Genomic DNA, 17,979 nt, shown 5'->3' with positions numbered 1-17,979 from the left:
AATTAACTCCCAACTCTTTCAGCAGAAACTCAAATGCAGAGCAGGTGTGTGGCAATAGCCCTCCATCTATCTGGCAGTAAGTCAGCAGCACTGCCTCACGCTAACGTGGCACAAGCTGTTGGAGGTCCTCTAAGAAAAGGTATAGTGTGAAAGGGCTTGCTCTGCACACCCTTAAAAATATTGTGGCAGGAGCTTCTGTTACAACAAAGCAATAACTTCAACTAAAACTTTCAAAGGAAATAATCATCTTGTGTCCTAAACTATAATATAAAAACCTACTTCTAAACAATTTTTGTCATGCTGACGGCCACTACCTTCTGATGTTGGATGAAACACCCTCAGGTGAGACTCTGCGATGGTCAATCTTAAAACAATATTGCTGTTACTGAGGAGGTAAAATGTTTATTTGGCCAGCAAGGAGATGAAAGATACATGCTGTAGTTCCTTAGATTTGTTTACTTTATAGGTACACTGCATCCAAATTCTATGCTGCTATATAAAGCAGAACTAGGGATTTTCACAAGAAAGATAACACTTTCTTTTTTTTCCCCCCCCAAGCACCACTTGGTTGTGCCAACAGGGGATGACACCACCTTGTCTCTGGCAGAAAGGCAGATTAAGATGCATCCAGCCCTGTCCCCAGCCCCTCCTCCAGCCGTTTGTTCTTCCCCTGCTGCCCCTTTGCAGCCACCTCCACCTGCCAATAAACTGTTTGTGCATCTGTGCTACGAACAGGGCTAATGAAATAATCAGGGTTTAAAACGAACCGCTGAAAGAAAACAAAATCCCCCAAAAGGCAGATGGTCAGTGAGTGATGGCAATGACAGAGCAAAAGGAGGAGAGGCATGCCAGCTCCCCAACTCAGGCTGGGGCAAGTTTACTAAGATGTTTGGCCATTGAAGGAATGTGCATTGTGCAACTACAATTTTGGTGATGAATTCTGCAATTTCACTACAGATGGAAACTTAGTCTCCACTCCCATGCTGCCCCCCAATCTCCCCCAAAATTATCTTTGAACTCATCACTTACCAACAAGCCTTTGATCAATAGCAAAACAGGCAAAGCCCGAACCATTAACATTAACGTAAAAGACTTTGTGTCCCATCAGTAATGCCGAAAATACCCAGTTTTCATCTTACACTGTTTTTCCACAATATGCAAGAAATGAGTGCCCTCCATCCACACACAGAGGTAAAACATTTCAAACCAGTTTTACAGCTGACAGGCTGATGAGTAGCCTCTGACATTTAAATGCAATTTAGCTTTTTCACAGTAAAAAATGAAGCTTCCACAGTTTTATGTTCACAATAAAGCTTACTGGTTAGAAAACTGATGAATAAAAAATTGATTTCGTAGCTGGGTAGAAAGCATATAAATCAGACTTTTAAGTGATACAGGCTGTTCCCAGCTTTTGAATATCCTGTAGAGATATTCTGAATTTGCAAAGAGCAAAAATGTTTAGGCCTCAGAAATTTATCTGACTTTACTGAAGAGTCACTCAGGAAAATTGCAGTGATTGTTTTCATTAATCAAAAAGGAAAAAAAAATGAAGATATGATTTTTTTTTTTTTGTGATATTCAAGTTATTTGATAGTCATTTCTTTGGTTATCAATGAGGTGCAAACTAAAATTTTAATCCACTTAGAGGACAATATCATAGCAATTATTCATGCATATTTGAATAAAGTAATTTTTGGAGTCAGATGAGGATTCCACCCTAAAATATCTTACAAAATAGTATAAAAATTCTCAGAAAATCAATATGAAAAGTAATTAAAATAAGGTGAAGGAGATAAGCATGAATAAGGAGTCTGGTTGTTGGGGTTCTTCCCAAGGCACATTTTTTAATGACAATATCATCCCTTTTTTGTCAGACCAGGTTAAAGTAAATCACATCAATAATTGCTTTGATTTTAGTAATAAAAAGTTCTGCTTGAATTCTTGAGGCCTACTTCACAACTTTCTGTTACAAATCAATTTTGGACAGATAACAGGCATTAATTGGGCCATATTTAATCACACTTTCATCTAATAGGCAACACAGACAAGCCTTATTATCTCAATCTCCGTTTTTCTTTGATTTTACATGTCCTGTAAATATCTACTACCCAATTTATATTGACATGGGGTCAATTTTACAAGCTGGTTGAGAATCAATCAGCATGGGGAAAAAAATGAAGATTCCAAATTTTGAAGTAAAACTCATATTCTTGGACCAATCACCATTTTCACTTTTCCCACAATGATTTCCAGCTTGGAAAACTCAACCTGGAAAATGGGCTCAGGTGTTCCGTCCAGTACAAAAGACATGAAACTGAAGTTCAGGTAAGTGTTCTGGTGATAAAGGATGAGAGCCACCATCCCCCTTCCCTGATGGGTGCAGTAGGACTCTTGTGTTCACCACACACAGGACAAACCTTGCTCTTTTTCACAAGACAAGAGTGACAAGAGTAACCCTCTTCTTCACATACTTGGTTTAGTTTTCTTCTCAGCTCTGCTGAATCTCTAAAAACCTCCACAAACACCTGAGAATAGTCTCAGCCTCCCTAGCCAAGCCATGGACAGCAGGGTACACCGATACTTGCACAACTGTGGAAACACACAGGGCAACTCTAGAGACAAGTATTACCCTGCTGAACTGAGCTCATGTTGTCTGAGCAGCCAAATAATTACAGACACCTTCTTGGTAGAGAAGTACTTGCTCAGCAGTCCCTCAGACTTGGAAATCAATGGGAATTTTCCCATTGACTTTGGTGAGAACAGGGTGGCATCCAGAGCTCAACAACCTAATTACAGGAGTTGCATTTCTCATTAAGCTTTTGCCTAGCCCTGGGTTTCAGTTGCATGAGTACCTGGAAGCTGTGAGCCTTCAGGTAAAGGGTGTGGAAGGTGTGCACCCCTGCAGCATCACCACTGTATGCCTGATAACTCACTGGGAATAATCTTATTTAGTACCCACGCAAGCGTCAGATTTTCTGTTTGCTTTAAAGAAACAGCAATTTCACATGCAATTATTTTCTTCAGCATGATTTTTTTCCCTGTTGGTTCAATCTGTTACACACATAGCCAGTGATCCTGTGAACAGCGATGTATACGAATCATTTTCAGAATGTGTCAAGACCATACTGCCAACATAAATAAGTAGGTGTGTGTATGGGAACAAAGTCATTTTGGGGTAACGACACAACAAGAAAAGCCATCCCCAAGTTTTAATATCTTAAATGTGTTGGGAAAAAAAAATCCTGTCCCAAAACCTTAATTTCCCAGAGTAACACTTGGAACGCATTAAAATGATCAGGTTATTAATATTAATTAATCAATTAATACTATTATAATTAATTAATTGCATAGTGCCTGGAGTCCTGGAAAGGGATCTTTATGTGTTGGAATAATAATAAGATGGTATTATACTCCTGCAGTGCGGGAGGAATTTTAAAAGATCACAACTTTTAAAACATTCTTAGTACTTTGATTCTTCTGCAGAATTAGTCTTTAACGTGCATTTGGGTTTTGTAGCCACAGGATGGCATTCACTGCTGTGCAAAGGGTCAGTAAAATGTAAAATGTGAATAGAGCTTAGGAAGAATACTTTCTATCTAAGGAAAGGAAATATTTAATGAAAAATGATTAATATAAATTTACTGCTTTCTACTGATGACAACCATTGATTCAAGAATGTAATGAAGAAATCTTAACATGCATACCCCTTAAGGTTCATGTTCTTACTGCATGGGCATCACAGCCCTCAATAGATAGATATCTTGCCTGACTCCAGTAAGCTGGGACACTCTTAAAAATACAGAGCAGCAATTCCAGCTCGGGATACCAGCAACTGCATAAAGCGCTTCAGTTTCACTTCCATGGTTTACGGAGTCAAAGTCACTCTTTATTGGATTTATACAGGCTCATAATTTACTGTTTATTTTCCCATTAGGGCAGTGTATGGGGTAGGTGTTGACACATAGCATACCAACGGAGGACAGCTGGACAGAATGAATGGCCAAGGTGACCGATAATTGGACTGCAAATGTCAAAGAGTGGGGTTGAAATACAGGTATATCAACCCACACATACTTTTCCCAGTTGTGAAATGAAAGTTAAGAGCAGGGGCCATCAGCTACTAGTAGTTACAATTTAAAGAACTGGGTCTGAAGTCAGCGGCAAGCAGCACCCAATTAACGGCAGTAGAGGCGTCTAAAGCGACTGGTGAAATGACTGGATTTAGAGTGATGAGCAGGAATTTTTTTCAGATTGAGAGACAACCAAGTAAAGCTATTAACCTTTGTGAGATTGCCCCGCCAGTAATGTGGTCTGGGGGACAATAAAACACTGCATGAGACAATATGCCCAATTTGGTAGTTGCAGGACTGATATATGGGAGAAGGTGGCAAATTTCCCTGGATTCATTTTATGGGCCTCCAATTAGCCCTCACTCGGTGATGGGAGGGAAAGGAGGAAGCAGAAAGGGTCCCTCTAATGAGTTGCTTTGTTGGTTTGTAGCAGAAAAGATTGAAAAAGTAAAGTTTTAGGAGCTGCTTTGCTTTTGAGATTGTCTCAGGAGGTGTTAAAGGGGCAGGGTACTTTGTTGGAAATAGGCGTGAGAAAGCTCCTGATTTATGGGAGGTCTTGAACAGCACAAGTACATCCTGTCAGGACCAGTGCAGGAGGTGTGATCCCTTGGCACAGGCGAATCAGAAATGCCAGCCCCATGCACTAATCCCTACGGTTAGATGCTGGGTCACTACTGTGGATGATCGCTCACCATGTGGAGCCCTGGCTGACACTACCTAGAGATGCTGCCACTGCTCCCTTTGAGAAATTCCATACTAAATATAAACAAACTTGTTCTCCAAAAGTGCATCCAGTTCTAGACATGGAGTATTAGGAGCAGATCTAATCCACAGATTACTAATATGACAAAACATCTAAAACTGATTTACAGGCTTAGTGAGGCAAAGGCAGTTTGTCAGTCAAGTGAAGTTCAAGGTGCAATTCCTGTTTTGCTTTGTAAGTGTGGTGAATGGGTGCTGAATAACCTCTAGAAAATAGGGCACAAATGTGTAATTTATTCAGCTACTACTTTTTAGGCATTCAAGGGCTAGTGTAGTGTATTGCACTCCAGAGAAATCAGGGGTGTGTCTCAAGTTAGGTAGCCATGAGGTAGCTCTCAGCTGTAGCTTGGAGGAGAGGGAAGGGACATCAAATTAGCTCTGCAAGAACTGAATGAGGAACTGAAAACACAGCCCACAACTCTGAGTTGGGTAATTTGCTTTGTCAGGAAGCAGGATAAATGACTGCCTCATGCTGAGCACTGTGCTGCAGCAGCAAGGATTTCTTTTGGGACCTGAGTAGCTTGCTGGAAGTTGGGCATCCCGTCACCACTGTGATCCATCATCAGGCACCCTCCCAGGGCTGCAGAAATAACATATCTTCTATACAATTCAGAACTTCTTTTTATTAAAAAAGCCACAGCTTTCAATTGATACTTTCACTGAGAGCCGGATATTATGAGGATTGAATGCCTGAAGAGAAGGCATTCAAAGAAAGTATTATTTTACTTTTTAAATGTCATTCCCCGTCTGAGGTGCTGCAGTGAAGACTGCACTCAGGCAGTACTTAGCGGATTGCAACAAAAATAGTGAAAGATCCTTAACTGTATTTGGTAAATGCCAGTGAAAAAGACAGAACAGGCTTTAGTATTCAATTCCATCCCACAAACATATGTCCAAAGCTACAAAGAGTGAGTTTGTGCAGGTCCATTTGAACAACAGGGTTTTGGTGAGGAGGATAAGGAGTAAATGCAAATTAACCTCACATGTCAGCTAATATTTTGATTCCTTCTGCTACAAATTATGGTCTATTGAGACCAAGCTAACACACATCTCTCACTGCCTTCTGTCCCTCTCAGTCAACAGAAATCATGCCATTTTGGCATACTTGGATGTATCAGATAATAAAGCATTATCTCTGCTTAGCTAAAATGTGTGGTCTAAAATAAATGATTTTGCAGAAATTTTCTAAGTGTTTTTTAAACTGTGGTCAAGTGTTGGGGTTTTAAAAAAGTGTGGCAATGTAAAACCATGTGTTTATATTCTCCCTGGTTTTTTGTTTTTCAAGAAAGTCTTTAAAATAACTGTCTGAGGGTTAAGAACACTTGTTCTAGTTCATACACCACCTTAAAAATTATCTGGACAGATAGTGGAAGGAAACAAGATTCAAAGAGAAAACCAGATATATTAGAGGATCTGGAAGAAAATATTAAGTTATTCACTGGTATCTGGATTAAAGAGAACATGCTGGGTCTCAGAAAAGTTGAAGCCATAAATTGACAGACTGCTATTAGCAATATTTGTATTTTTTACTTTCCCAGGGAATGTGAGAAAAAATAACTCATTATTTTGATTCTGACATTTTTGCTCTCAAGTGCTCATGTTAATCCTTGCTTTCGAATATTTAGAATATTCCTTGCCAAAGAAAGTATTATTTTTTGCCAAACCATAAAATGTACTCTAGGACTGCTATGATAACATTTTCAATGTCTCTGTATCATGAGAGCTTAGCAAACAGCAATATTACATTTGAGAATGATGAGATTAATCTGTTTCTTGACAACTGAAATTTGTTAGGCTGTGAAAAGAGAATTACTGGTTTTGAGGGCAGATTTCTTTACACTTGATGCTTCAGGGCCTTTGTACTTTTCTGTTTAAATCGTATCTTCATAAAAAGAAAAATAACTGTTTGGTCTCTGATTATTATCAAGCTGAAGTCAGATAAGAAAAACATTAGGATTCTTATGTTCCGTGCTAATATATTTAGAGAGAAAAAACGTGTCAATTATGCTTAGTAAACTGATTCTCAACCCGATTAGAGGTTTTCTTATCTCTAGGTATCTAGTAAATACCTTAATTTGTGTCATGTTACAAATTATGCTGAGAACTCCAATCTTATTTGAGCACATTTCACACAATGATGCACATTTGCCGTAACAAATTTTTTTGAAAATGAAAAAAAAAAAAACCCAAACCCGACAATTTTTTCAAACTACCATGATTTTGCTTGACATTTTTCTATCCTGTCCAGTATATCTTTCTTGCTCAACATGAATGTTTAAGGATTATATGGTGGAGGGACAGTGTGGAGATGTGGGAAAGATCTGAAAGATCAGAAAAAGAGGGAAAACACAGTTTATTGAAGGACATTACAGGCTGCAGGGAGAAGACTGTGAGATGCGATGAGGCTCAAAGAAAATGCTGTGTATTCACTGTATACTGGGAAAAGGTTCTCACCAAGTGCACGGACTGGTGGGGGCAGTTTTGTGGAATGCTGAGTTTTTAATGTATCACCAGTACTGGAAATTATAAACCCCTGAATAATAAGAGCACTAAGAAGGAAAAAAAAAAAAAAAAAAAAAAAAAAAAAAAAAAAAAAAAAAATCAGGGCACAGAGCATTGACAAAACCCAGATGATGTTACTCTAGATTGACAGTTTGACTCAATGGATCAGACCTCCTCAAGAATAAAGATTATCTTCACCGTCATGGTAAAAAGGCAGCTGTAGGGGAAATAGTAAAATCTAAAAGAACTTGCAAAAGGAAAAGAGCTGTTCCAGTTATTCCCTTGTGGAGAGGCTGCCTGTAAGCCAAAGAGCTCACAAGTGAAGATGATCTGGGGAAGGGACAGCTTAAGCAGTGGGTGTCCTGGGAACCATCTCCAGTCAGACTCCATGGTCACTGCAACAGCCTGTGATCAAAGAGCATGTGGGAAACCAACCCAAAGGCCACTCAGGACAAAGGAACTGCTTTGTTTAGTGCTGGGATCCCTACATGATGTATTGCCAGGTGGTTGGATTTGGTGCGTGTAAATGACGGTGGCAAGAGAAGCTGCTGGCAAAAAAATCCCAGAATCAACTTTTTTTAGCAATAACAAGCCTGAATTTGGAACAGCTGAGTACAGATCACCCTGGGAGAGAGAACAAATGGATGCAAATCTTGTTTAAGGGCATTTTTCTAAATGATGGATTAATTAAAAGGCATGCTAGGATTTCCTATGCCCAGAAAGAATTTTAGTACAGATGCAGTGCATTCCTAACTGAGGAGGAAGATGCTCCCCTGCCTTAAATGCAACTCTCGGCTTGGTCTTAGCTTTGAAGGCAGAAAAATGAGACCTCTGGAAAACGTGTGTGTGTGCATGCATGTTTGTGTGCTCAAACACTACAGACATAAATTAACAGTCTGACAGCTGATGGGTATTACACATGGTACAAGCACCATGATATAGCACCAAAGCAGACATGCTTCACATAACACAAAGGCTCTGTATATCTAAAATAGATTCAAATCATGTGAAAGATTTCCTGTGGCTTCTGCAGAAGATTAAAACATTGGTACATTCATAAAAAAAGTGAAGATTTAGCAAAGCAGTGCACCCTGCACAATGACTCTTTGTTTCACCAAGCACGGAGCCTGGCAAAAGAGACACCCTGAAAGAGTATATCCAACCAATTTGGGCCTGGTAGGTGGGCTTCAGCTCATAAAAAAGGGGGCTACAGATCTTAAGAAACATACAATGAAGAAAAAACCTGTTAGCCCTGAGCTAATCTGTGAACTAATCCCTCAGTGAGAAAGCAACATTAGACCAAACTTCTAAATCCTGACTGAAAAGAAAAGCTCGATATAGATTAACCATAGAACTTGCCTGCACAAGCTTAGCATGAGGAATGATTTATAAAACAAGAAGGAAGACCACTAATACATCCCTCTCTGTTTCAACAGCATTTAACACATGGATGCAGACCAAATTTTCTAAGCATCCAATAATATTTGATGTTTTAATAATACTTTTCCACCCATTTGCATTGATCTAATGCTCTGCCATCTCATAGTTCTGCAAACAGAAGAGAGGTATATTTTGAGTACATTTTAAATTGCTTTTCTCTCATGCATTCACCCACCCATTTCCAACACACCTGGGGAAATGCAGCCATGGGCACCAATGTCGAATTCTTTTATCCTTGGATTATTAGGGATAAATTTAGGAAAATCATTGCTACTGAAGCCAGACTAAGCACACCACTCAGGATAAGCAAAGGAACTGAGCTAGCCCCCAGCATAACACTTTCCCCTCTCCACAAAGACATCATGTATGTCTTAATATAATGATAGTTAATCCTAAGGTAACTTTCTTGCATTACTCCATGATGCTGAGTCCAGTGAGATTTTAATTAGGGCCAGAGGGTCAAGGAAGTGCTGATACACTCTAGGCTCCCAGCAGATACTCAGAACCTTGCAGGGTGGCTGACAGCAGGCTGGATTTCCTTCCTGGCACAATTGCCTCTTGTCTGTTATGCCTTTAAATCATTTGGAAAATGCCTGATAAGACAACACACAAAATCTATATGCTGAATATCTCCTTCCATGCTTCCATGCTATGAGATGCTTAGAGCCAAGACCTGCTGCTAGAATGCTGTGGGTCAACAAGGAAAATTCCAAAAGAGGTATTTGATGCCCAGCATGAAAAAGCCAACAGAGCTGTGCTTTGTGGATATTGATTTCTACATTTCATGATCCAACAGTTCAGGTCAGTGATTCATGAAATCTGTAAAACAAGCTCCCTCCCTCCGCAAATGTCAGATATATGCAAATCATGCCTTGACTAAGGCAAAGCTCTAGGCAATCAGAAATGTGATTTTTCTAATAAGACACAACCACCATGGTAGACAGCAGTGTGTGAACCAAAGCCCTAGCCCTGGATGACTCTGATCTTGCCATGCTCTTCAAAACATGAACCTGAAGGAGCATCTGCAAAATTATTTGTATTTTTATACTGGAACAGATTTTCATCTAAACAGGCAATCGGTTTTTTATCCTGCATCATAATACCAATTGTTCCCTGCCCATTTCTAGCAGACTCACTGTCCAGTGAAACATGATTTTGTAAAAAATATATTTGGGGCAGTATTCCACTGTGCATGGTGAATCTCTCATCATATATCGATGAACTGGTAAAATCAAATCTTTTCCATGAGCTGAGGAGGGAATAAATAATATATGAGCTGTGCTTTCTTATTTTAATACGAAATAAGTTAACACAAGCTTACATTACATCTATAGAAGGTCTGTAAGCTATCTGGCTCATTCCTGTAATCATCAAGCATTCATAACAAAACCCACAGTTTTGCATACTGAGTTATGAAGATTTTTTACTTAGGCAGCTCATTAAAGACAGAAAAGAGGACTGCTTTTCTTCATTACTACTGGTATTCCAAATCAATACAATAGATTAACCAAACAAGTGTGAGATTTTTAATGCTGGACTGAAATCCTGCCATGTAAGAACTTCCAAACAGTATCAGATTAGCTAGATGGCTTAAACACTCTCCAAGAGAGGCCAGAAACAGATACTATGATATAACTGATGCACTAATTTAACTGTCAGTACCGTATTTGTCCTTGACATCACCCTGTTGTTAGCATGTGCAAAGCATTTTTAAGAGAATCAGACTAATCTTGAGGAAGTTAAAAGAATGAGATTAATATTATCTAAAAAAAATAAAGAGTGAAATCAGCCATTAGCATAAGGCAAAAAAGTAAACAAACAGCCTCAGGGTTGACTTAAAAGTCTACAAATTTTATGGAAACGTCACAGACATTCTTTGCACATCCAGTCTCTGGAGGCTATTGGTATTTCATTGAATACCTGAAATGAACTGATGGTCACTGCAGTATTTGATATACGCAGACCCATTCTTGCCCTTCTCCTTTGGTATATATACAGTGCCATCAGAATTGTAGGCACATTTTCCAATGGCTACCTGAATTTAACATGGAATACTAAGGACTTTAAACACATAATTCTTTTTTTTTTTTTTTTCCAATCCAACCTTAATTTGCCCCATTATTATAAATTTATAAATAGATGATTTAAAAAAAAATTTAATAACAAAACAGAATTAAGATTCCGCACGCATGAAGAAAAGTGTTATTAAATTCAGTTTTCCCAATGCTTAGGCTCTGTCACTTGTGTTACTTCTCAAGACGTTATCCAAAATAATGGGACATTTGGGAGCTATTGAAATTTGCAATAATAAAAGAGAGTAATCTGTAAAAACACGATGCCTTAATTATTTTGCTGTTTAAAATTTCTGTTCATATCTCTTGCACAGAGACCACTTCCTTATTATTAGTAATATTTTCAGTGATGCACTTGAAAATTCTTCATCTTATCAGATCACACGAATTAGAGACAACAGTCTACATGAGGAGACCACTTATCACTGCAGAGAGATGAATCCCACCAGGACTTTTCCCATATTTTGCTGTGTAAGACTTTCTGCCCAAACACACATGAGAAGCAGTGTGCAATGTCATATGGAAATCTGCCTCTGAAAGACAGTTTTAACCTCCAGTCACCTCCTGTCTTTGGAAAGTTTTTGGCTGTTTCTGAAAACAGCAGCCGAAGAACACAGGGTGCAGGATGGAAACCTGCATCATGGGGTGAGCGAGCTCAGCTTGGGCTTCCTAAGCCCAGACCTCGCGTCTCTGCTAGATCTGCCACCACACTGGCCAGGTGGATTTCCCCTCTCCTGATAGCCCCCTGGAGAGGTAATATGAGATGAACACGTTTTTGATTTTCTTTAGAACTCTTTGTTTTCTTCCCTTTCTTTCCTCCCCACCCTCCTTCTCTCCTTTTCCCCTTTCTTTCATTTTTTCCTTTTCTTTTTTCTGCTTAACTTTGAAGCTGACATTAAAGTTCAGTGTGTCACCATTTGAAGATGACATTGATACATCTTTCATTGTCTTTTTAGAAAGCTGCCTCCATAAACCAACTGTTCAACTAGAAATACTTCCAAGCGTTTTAGAAATAATTAAAATAGTTCTCTCATTTCCAGCAAGCACAACCAGTAATACTTTTCAAACTCAAGATGGAAAAGAAGAGGCTGTTTACCTATTTTTTAAACAGCCCTTGCATTTTCTGATAGGCTTCAGTGTTAAAAAAGGGAAAGGCATGTGCCTTTGGAGCCATTTAAACCTCAGACAAAATGTTCAATCAGACACACTGCCTCATTTTTACACCATCACCAGCATGTCACTGAGAAAAAATGCAGCTTTCTCTGCCAAATGTGGGCAATGCTAAAGAACCATGAAACAAATGCTTACACAGACTTGTAATCCAGGATTTAAGCAATCAGTGTGCTGTAGAGCACTATTCAGCTACACAAACCCAATGAACTTCAGCTTTAGTACTTCTCCTGTAAAAATATACATGAGCATATTGCCACACAGCTGCCTATATTCTTCAGAAAATGTTGCAGTTTCTCACAAAGGACCATGGACTTCAGGCATCGCCACTAGCAAAGGCCCAACTGAGAAGGCTCAACAGCAAAATGAAGTTATATTTGTTAAGTTCTTGCGTGGGAGATGCTGGAGGAAAAGAGGAGGATGGTGGAGAACACAGGCTGGTCCAATGCTGAACCACCACTGTGGTGTTTGTGGGAAGAAGTGAGAGGTAGTGCTATTTTTAAACGCCACTTTGAGAGTTTTTAAACTCCTTCTCTGCTGCAAACCGTGGCCATAAACTTTCCGGCAACAACTTCCCCTGTGATATTCTGGACCAAATTCCAAGTGGAATAAAATTATAATCCCTCTATCAACATTCCCCTCACATTTACAACTCCCATTAAATGAGTGGAAATTTGAATTCTTTTTAGAAGGCTCCAATTACAGCAGATTATCATGTTTCCCTCTAATTACTGAATATAAATACATACCATGTAACACAGTTTATTGTACCCTTAGTGTACTTACAGTAAATAGAAACCAATATGCTTCATTCAGCCCATGTATTTTGACACTCACATCAGATTTAGCAATTTGTCTTCATTACAACCCCTTGCACTGTTACTGCCATCCTTCTCAGTGCTGTGCCTATTGCTGTGCTTGAGCTGTGCAGCAGGAAGATTGATGAAGGTTGTGTATACTGATTTGTGACAAAAGCAGGGCACTTGAGAGGCACTGTTACCATTCTGATAGCACTAAGTTCGCTAAAAATTAGCTGCACTAAGCCAATACTCTGCTCCCGCTTCTCCTCCTCTTCAATTAGGGTACATGACTTGGACCTTTAAAGGCTAAAGCTGCTGTAACATTATTTTTAAACCTATTGCCTTCCGTTTGTCACTTCTGAAGAGATTTAAAGTTCTGACCATGCTTATTAAAAGCTACTTTTATTCTTTAGAGACACTTCGAATAGACAAGTTTTTCACCATGACAAATGTTAAAAGATATTTTCTGAATGAATCTACAGTGGCAAATTTAAATAGCTATTTTAGTGTTTTGGAGGAACAGATACTATGGATACAATTTTCAAAACTGGCTAAATGTCTGAAGAGCGCACACCACATGTGCTCATCAGGGAGAGACTAAACAGCCTCAGCACTTTAAAAGCACCCACTTATATTCCATTATCAAGAGGATGGAGAGGTCATCTCTTGCTACAGACAATTCATCCCTTCAGTCATGAAGTTTTAAAGACTTGCTAGAATTGCACACTGAAGCCTGTAACTCTTCTGGCCCATTCTTTTGCTAAACACAGGTCTTGACACAGCAATTCCCAACAAGCTGAACTGCTCAGTGGTGGGTACATTTTGCAGACGCTTTCTGTGCTGGAAGCATAAGTAATAAAGCCTCTGCAACAGAGTGTTTAGAAACTGCTCAGGGTAAGAAAAACATGCTCAGATCCACTTTCTGGGCTAAATGTGCAAGTCAATGAACTGTAGCCTGGATTCAACAATCCTCCCCCATGATGTTGCACATATACACTGGAAAGCAGACCAGGAACTATTCATGTTCTGGACATCTCAGAATCAGCTGACAACACAAAAGGTTGCAGATCCTGCATGAAATGGTTTAATTTTTATGCTTGTTATTGGACCTCCACCACTCCCGCAGCTGTTTGCATAAAATCACATAGCAAAATCACCAGAGTTTGTAAAACTGTCTACCAGCATTAGGAGGCATCTACAAAAACTGTGGGCAGAAAAATCCAGCCAGACTAGTTTTGTGGGGTTTTTTCCATAGCTCAAACTCCACTGACATTATCTACTTCTAGCTTCTTCTTTTTAGTAAATTAGTGTAATACAAGAAAAGAAAGTGAAGTGTTTACATGTGTCTACATTTACATAAAAATTATTAGAAGACAACACATATCCAGAAGATGGAGGAAGTAAAAGAAGGAAAGAAGAGGATAATGTATTCAATTATTGAAAGAAAATAAAGCCAAATCGTCTGAAACTTGCACCTCATTGGAAAGACATCATTATTCTTGTTCACTTGCAAAGCAAGCAGGTAGCTCTCAGGATTACCTTTCCTCTTTCAGATTGTTATTTAAATACTTCATCCCAACTACAAAATCTTTGAGAAAGTCTATGAAATGGAACAACTGCTTTTGTCTTGCTTCCTGTGAGAAAGTAATGTAATCAAGTGGTCATTTTCCTCCTATTTCAGGCAGATCTGTTCCATTAATAAGAATCCACTAAAGCAAGAGACCATCCTGTATAAAATTCAGTGACGTCCAATTTAAACCACAGCAGCAAAATTCTACCTGATAACAAGCACAGAATACAAGTTGCAGCTTTGCAAGGCATTATAAATGTCTCAGAAAAGAATTAGGCCCTCAACTTCAGAGCTTAAAAAAATAAGCATCGACAATGCCACAACCAATGAAAAACCTGGGAGAAGCAATTATTTTTTTCCCCTCCTTCCAAAATTCCAAAACAAACAAACAAAAAACGAAACAAACAATACCCAAACAAGATCACCAAAGCAAACAGAAAATCTCAATGATTATAAAGGGGAGTCAATTTCTGACTTCTTCATGCATCTTTTGGCTCAGGTTCTAGACATGTTTCTGCACTCCCTTTGGAACATACTCTTTGGTAAGTGGAAGTCCTGTGACAGCAGCCTGAGGTACCATTAAAAAAATCCATGTGGACACAGGTCCATACATCTAAAGGAGAAAGGAAGAAGAAATGCACATCTGACCTGGGCCTCGGTACTTACTTTGCAACAGAATTCTTGTGCAACTTACAAGGAGAGTCACTTAGATTCACCTTTCCTAAGCATGGCAGCCTTAAAAATACACATCCTGTCATCGCTGGTAATTCATGTTTCCTCTGGCACGGACAGGGGCAGGCAGCTCGGGAAGAGCAACTCTAAGCCATCACAGGCGACGTTCTGGAGATAAGCACTGGCACTACACACAACTACAGTGACTAACATCTGCTATCTTATTTCACTTCATTTTCCCAACAGCTTCGGTGAAAGAGGTGGAAATGATGTTAATAATGAAATTTGCTAAGTAAATACTGGCAGGTACTTATAGGGTATAGTGTTTCCATCAAAGACAGTCTTATTAAGAACAATTAAAAAATTGTATTTAGGAAAGGTCTGTCAGTGCCTCACACACACACTGGGCCAAGGGGGGCAAGGGTTGCTAGGTCAAGTACTAATCAGAGCTTTTCAAAGAGAGCCAAGTTTGCGCTCCTTTACACCAGACAGGCTCCTGGAAGAAGGGTATGAAATGAAGCCGGAAGGGAAACACTGTACTACTGGGAAACCACGTCTGTCTCGGCAATTAAGGCCTCCCCAGGGGGTTAATTACACAGAGACAGACAGGCATTTTAGAAAAGGTTTCTCAGTTTGCCACAAGAACAAGCACAGCTTGACCAGCCGGGCTCTGGATCGCAGCCTGTGCACGGATGTGCAGCAGGAACGCGCCTCCCAGGAGGCAGCGATGGGCAGTGTTTCAGCAGCAGCTCAAAGGGGCAATTTGACCACCAGGCTGTGTCTCCACCAGAGTCCAACTCCCCTTCCCACTCACTGTTCCCAGGTGGGCTTCACAATGTGGTCTTCTCTGCACTTCTACAGGACACCTTGCTCCCGTGTTTCTCTTCTCCGTAGCCTGCCCTCCACTTTACTCCCCATTCACAAGCCTTCAAGCAGTGTATCACACAAATTTCCCTCTACTGCATCTTCAGCCCTCAAAATCTTGCAGATTGTTATTTTTTCAAGCAAGATACAATTCAAGGGAAAGAATATATTAACTTGTATTGATGACTAAAGCTGAATTCTGTAAGTAACTAATTTTTTTCTTTTTGCTATTAATAGTAGCACTCCCCCATCCTTTGGAAAATGTGTATTTGGCATGTTTCACTGAGATCTCTGAGGCAAACAGATAAATCACAGAATTACAGAATCACAGAATGGTTGATGTTGGAAGGGAACTGTGGAGCTTATCTAGTCCAACCCCTGCTAAAGCATGTTCATCTAGAGCTGGCTGTGTAGGATCACATCCAGGCAGGTTTTGAGTATCTCCAGAGAGACTCCACAACCTCTCTGTGCAACCTGTTCTAGTGGTTTGTCACCCTCAGAGAAAAGAAGTTTTTCCTCATACTCAGATGGAACTTCCTGTGTTTCATTTTGTGCTAACTTGTTGTTCACCAGGATTACCTGGTCCTTCTCTGCAGAGCAAAGGAGACTTAGAGACCCCAAATTCTCATCAATAGACATACTTCAAAATCAATGTCCATTTCATTCCATTTGTGATCTTCACTGACAGTATAAACTGGAAAGCTTGAAGTTACTAGAACACATGATTACTTTACTAACTTTACAACTCAATAAAACCTAAAAAGGGAAAAATCCTTGTATTTCCCTCCATTTATTTATGACATGGAATGTATAAGAATCTACAGTGAATTATCAAGAAAAAAACCCCAATTCAAACTTGCACAGTAATAATCAACCCTTCTCTCCTGTGTTCTGCACTAATCAAAATAATTTGGGATTTCTAGCAAATAAAAAACCTAATGAAAATATATGCAAATATATGCAAATATATATTTTACTACATTTTGCTGTCAGACAGTGATTGCATTAGGAATTATTGTGTCCAGATGTTTTTTAGCTTGTATGGATTTGAAGAGAATTTCCTAAAATACATAGTAGGGATGATTGATTATGTGGAACAATATGATTCTTTTTACTAGTACCAATGGGAATCAAGAATTCCTTACTCCACAAACAGACAAAAGAACAGAGACAAGAAACTTTTACCCAAAGGAAAAAAAAAAACCACAGCATGGTGTACAGCAATGTTAAAGAAAACACGTGTGGCAAAACCAGTAGTTTACAAGTGTATCACTCCATATCCGACACACGTGAGCTACTTATAAAGCGAAACATTCATCACAAGGGCCAAGGGAATGGTTTAGATACTCTTTTGTAAAAGGCAATTTTTAACTTGAAAATTGTTGTTAATAGTCCCAACAAGCAAAAGCTAAAAAAAAATCATTGATTCTGATAATGCAGTGAACGTGAAAAGGTCAAAGTTTGCTTTCATACAAATTACCAGTTTGCATATTAGATCCAAGATGCAAAACTTTAAACCTGTTTAACCTGAGAGACTAAAAATCCCGGCAGGGTTGGGGTCATTCCACCTGCTCTTTAAAAAACATTTTGCTCTGGATTTTCTAACTTTCTGTCATGAACAAAATTTAAGAGCTACAATAAAAGACTTAACTGAAGTAGATTAGAGGTGGAAAAAACCTGTTCAATTTTTGTTCAGCTTTTTCCTGCTCTTGAGAATTAAAAAATGTTTTATTTCTTCTGTATAAACAGGCAATTCCCAGCTTTGTGGGAGACTGTTATAAATGAAGAGAAGGGAGAATACCACTCTCCTGGAACAGGAAGAAGTGATTTTAAACTACAAAAATCAGCTAACCTCTTAACATATATTTCCACTTAAACATACCTCTAAAAAATGTTCTGCTTGCTGCTCCCGATCCAATTTTCTTGACGTTGTGGTAATCAGACCTGTGAAAAAAGGATGATATTTGATTGTGAATACCCATTGAAAAATATGTATCTTTATCAACCTGAATACAAATGAATTTTTAAAACACTCAAAGGGAAAAAATCCACTTGAA

General features: G+C 39.1%; 1 protein-coding gene across 1 annotated transcript in view; it reads right to left on the bottom strand.

Annotated features, from left to right (window-relative positions):
- The window catches only part of FAT3 (FAT atypical cadherin 3), a 338,586-nt gene that overhangs the window by 119,803 nt on the left and 200,804 nt on the right, over positions 1–17,979 (bottom strand). The window contains exon 4 of the mRNA XM_008634940.2: positions 17,805–17,866. Within this exon, the coding sequence (XP_008633162.1) occupies positions 17,805–17,866 (62 nt within the window). The remainder of the gene's footprint in view (positions 1–17,804; positions 17,867–17,979) is intronic.

Source organism: Corvus brachyrhynchos, unplaced genomic scaffold (assembly GCF_000691975.1).
Source record: "Corvus brachyrhynchos isolate BGI_N302 unplaced genomic scaffold, ASM69197v1 scaffold44, whole genome shotgun sequence".
In the NCBI taxonomy this organism is placed as follows: domain Eukaryota; kingdom Metazoa; phylum Chordata; class Aves; order Passeriformes; family Corvidae; genus Corvus; species Corvus brachyrhynchos.
The sequence above is the reverse complement of the archived record's forward strand: the minus strand, read 5'-3'. Positions and strand labels throughout refer to the sequence as shown.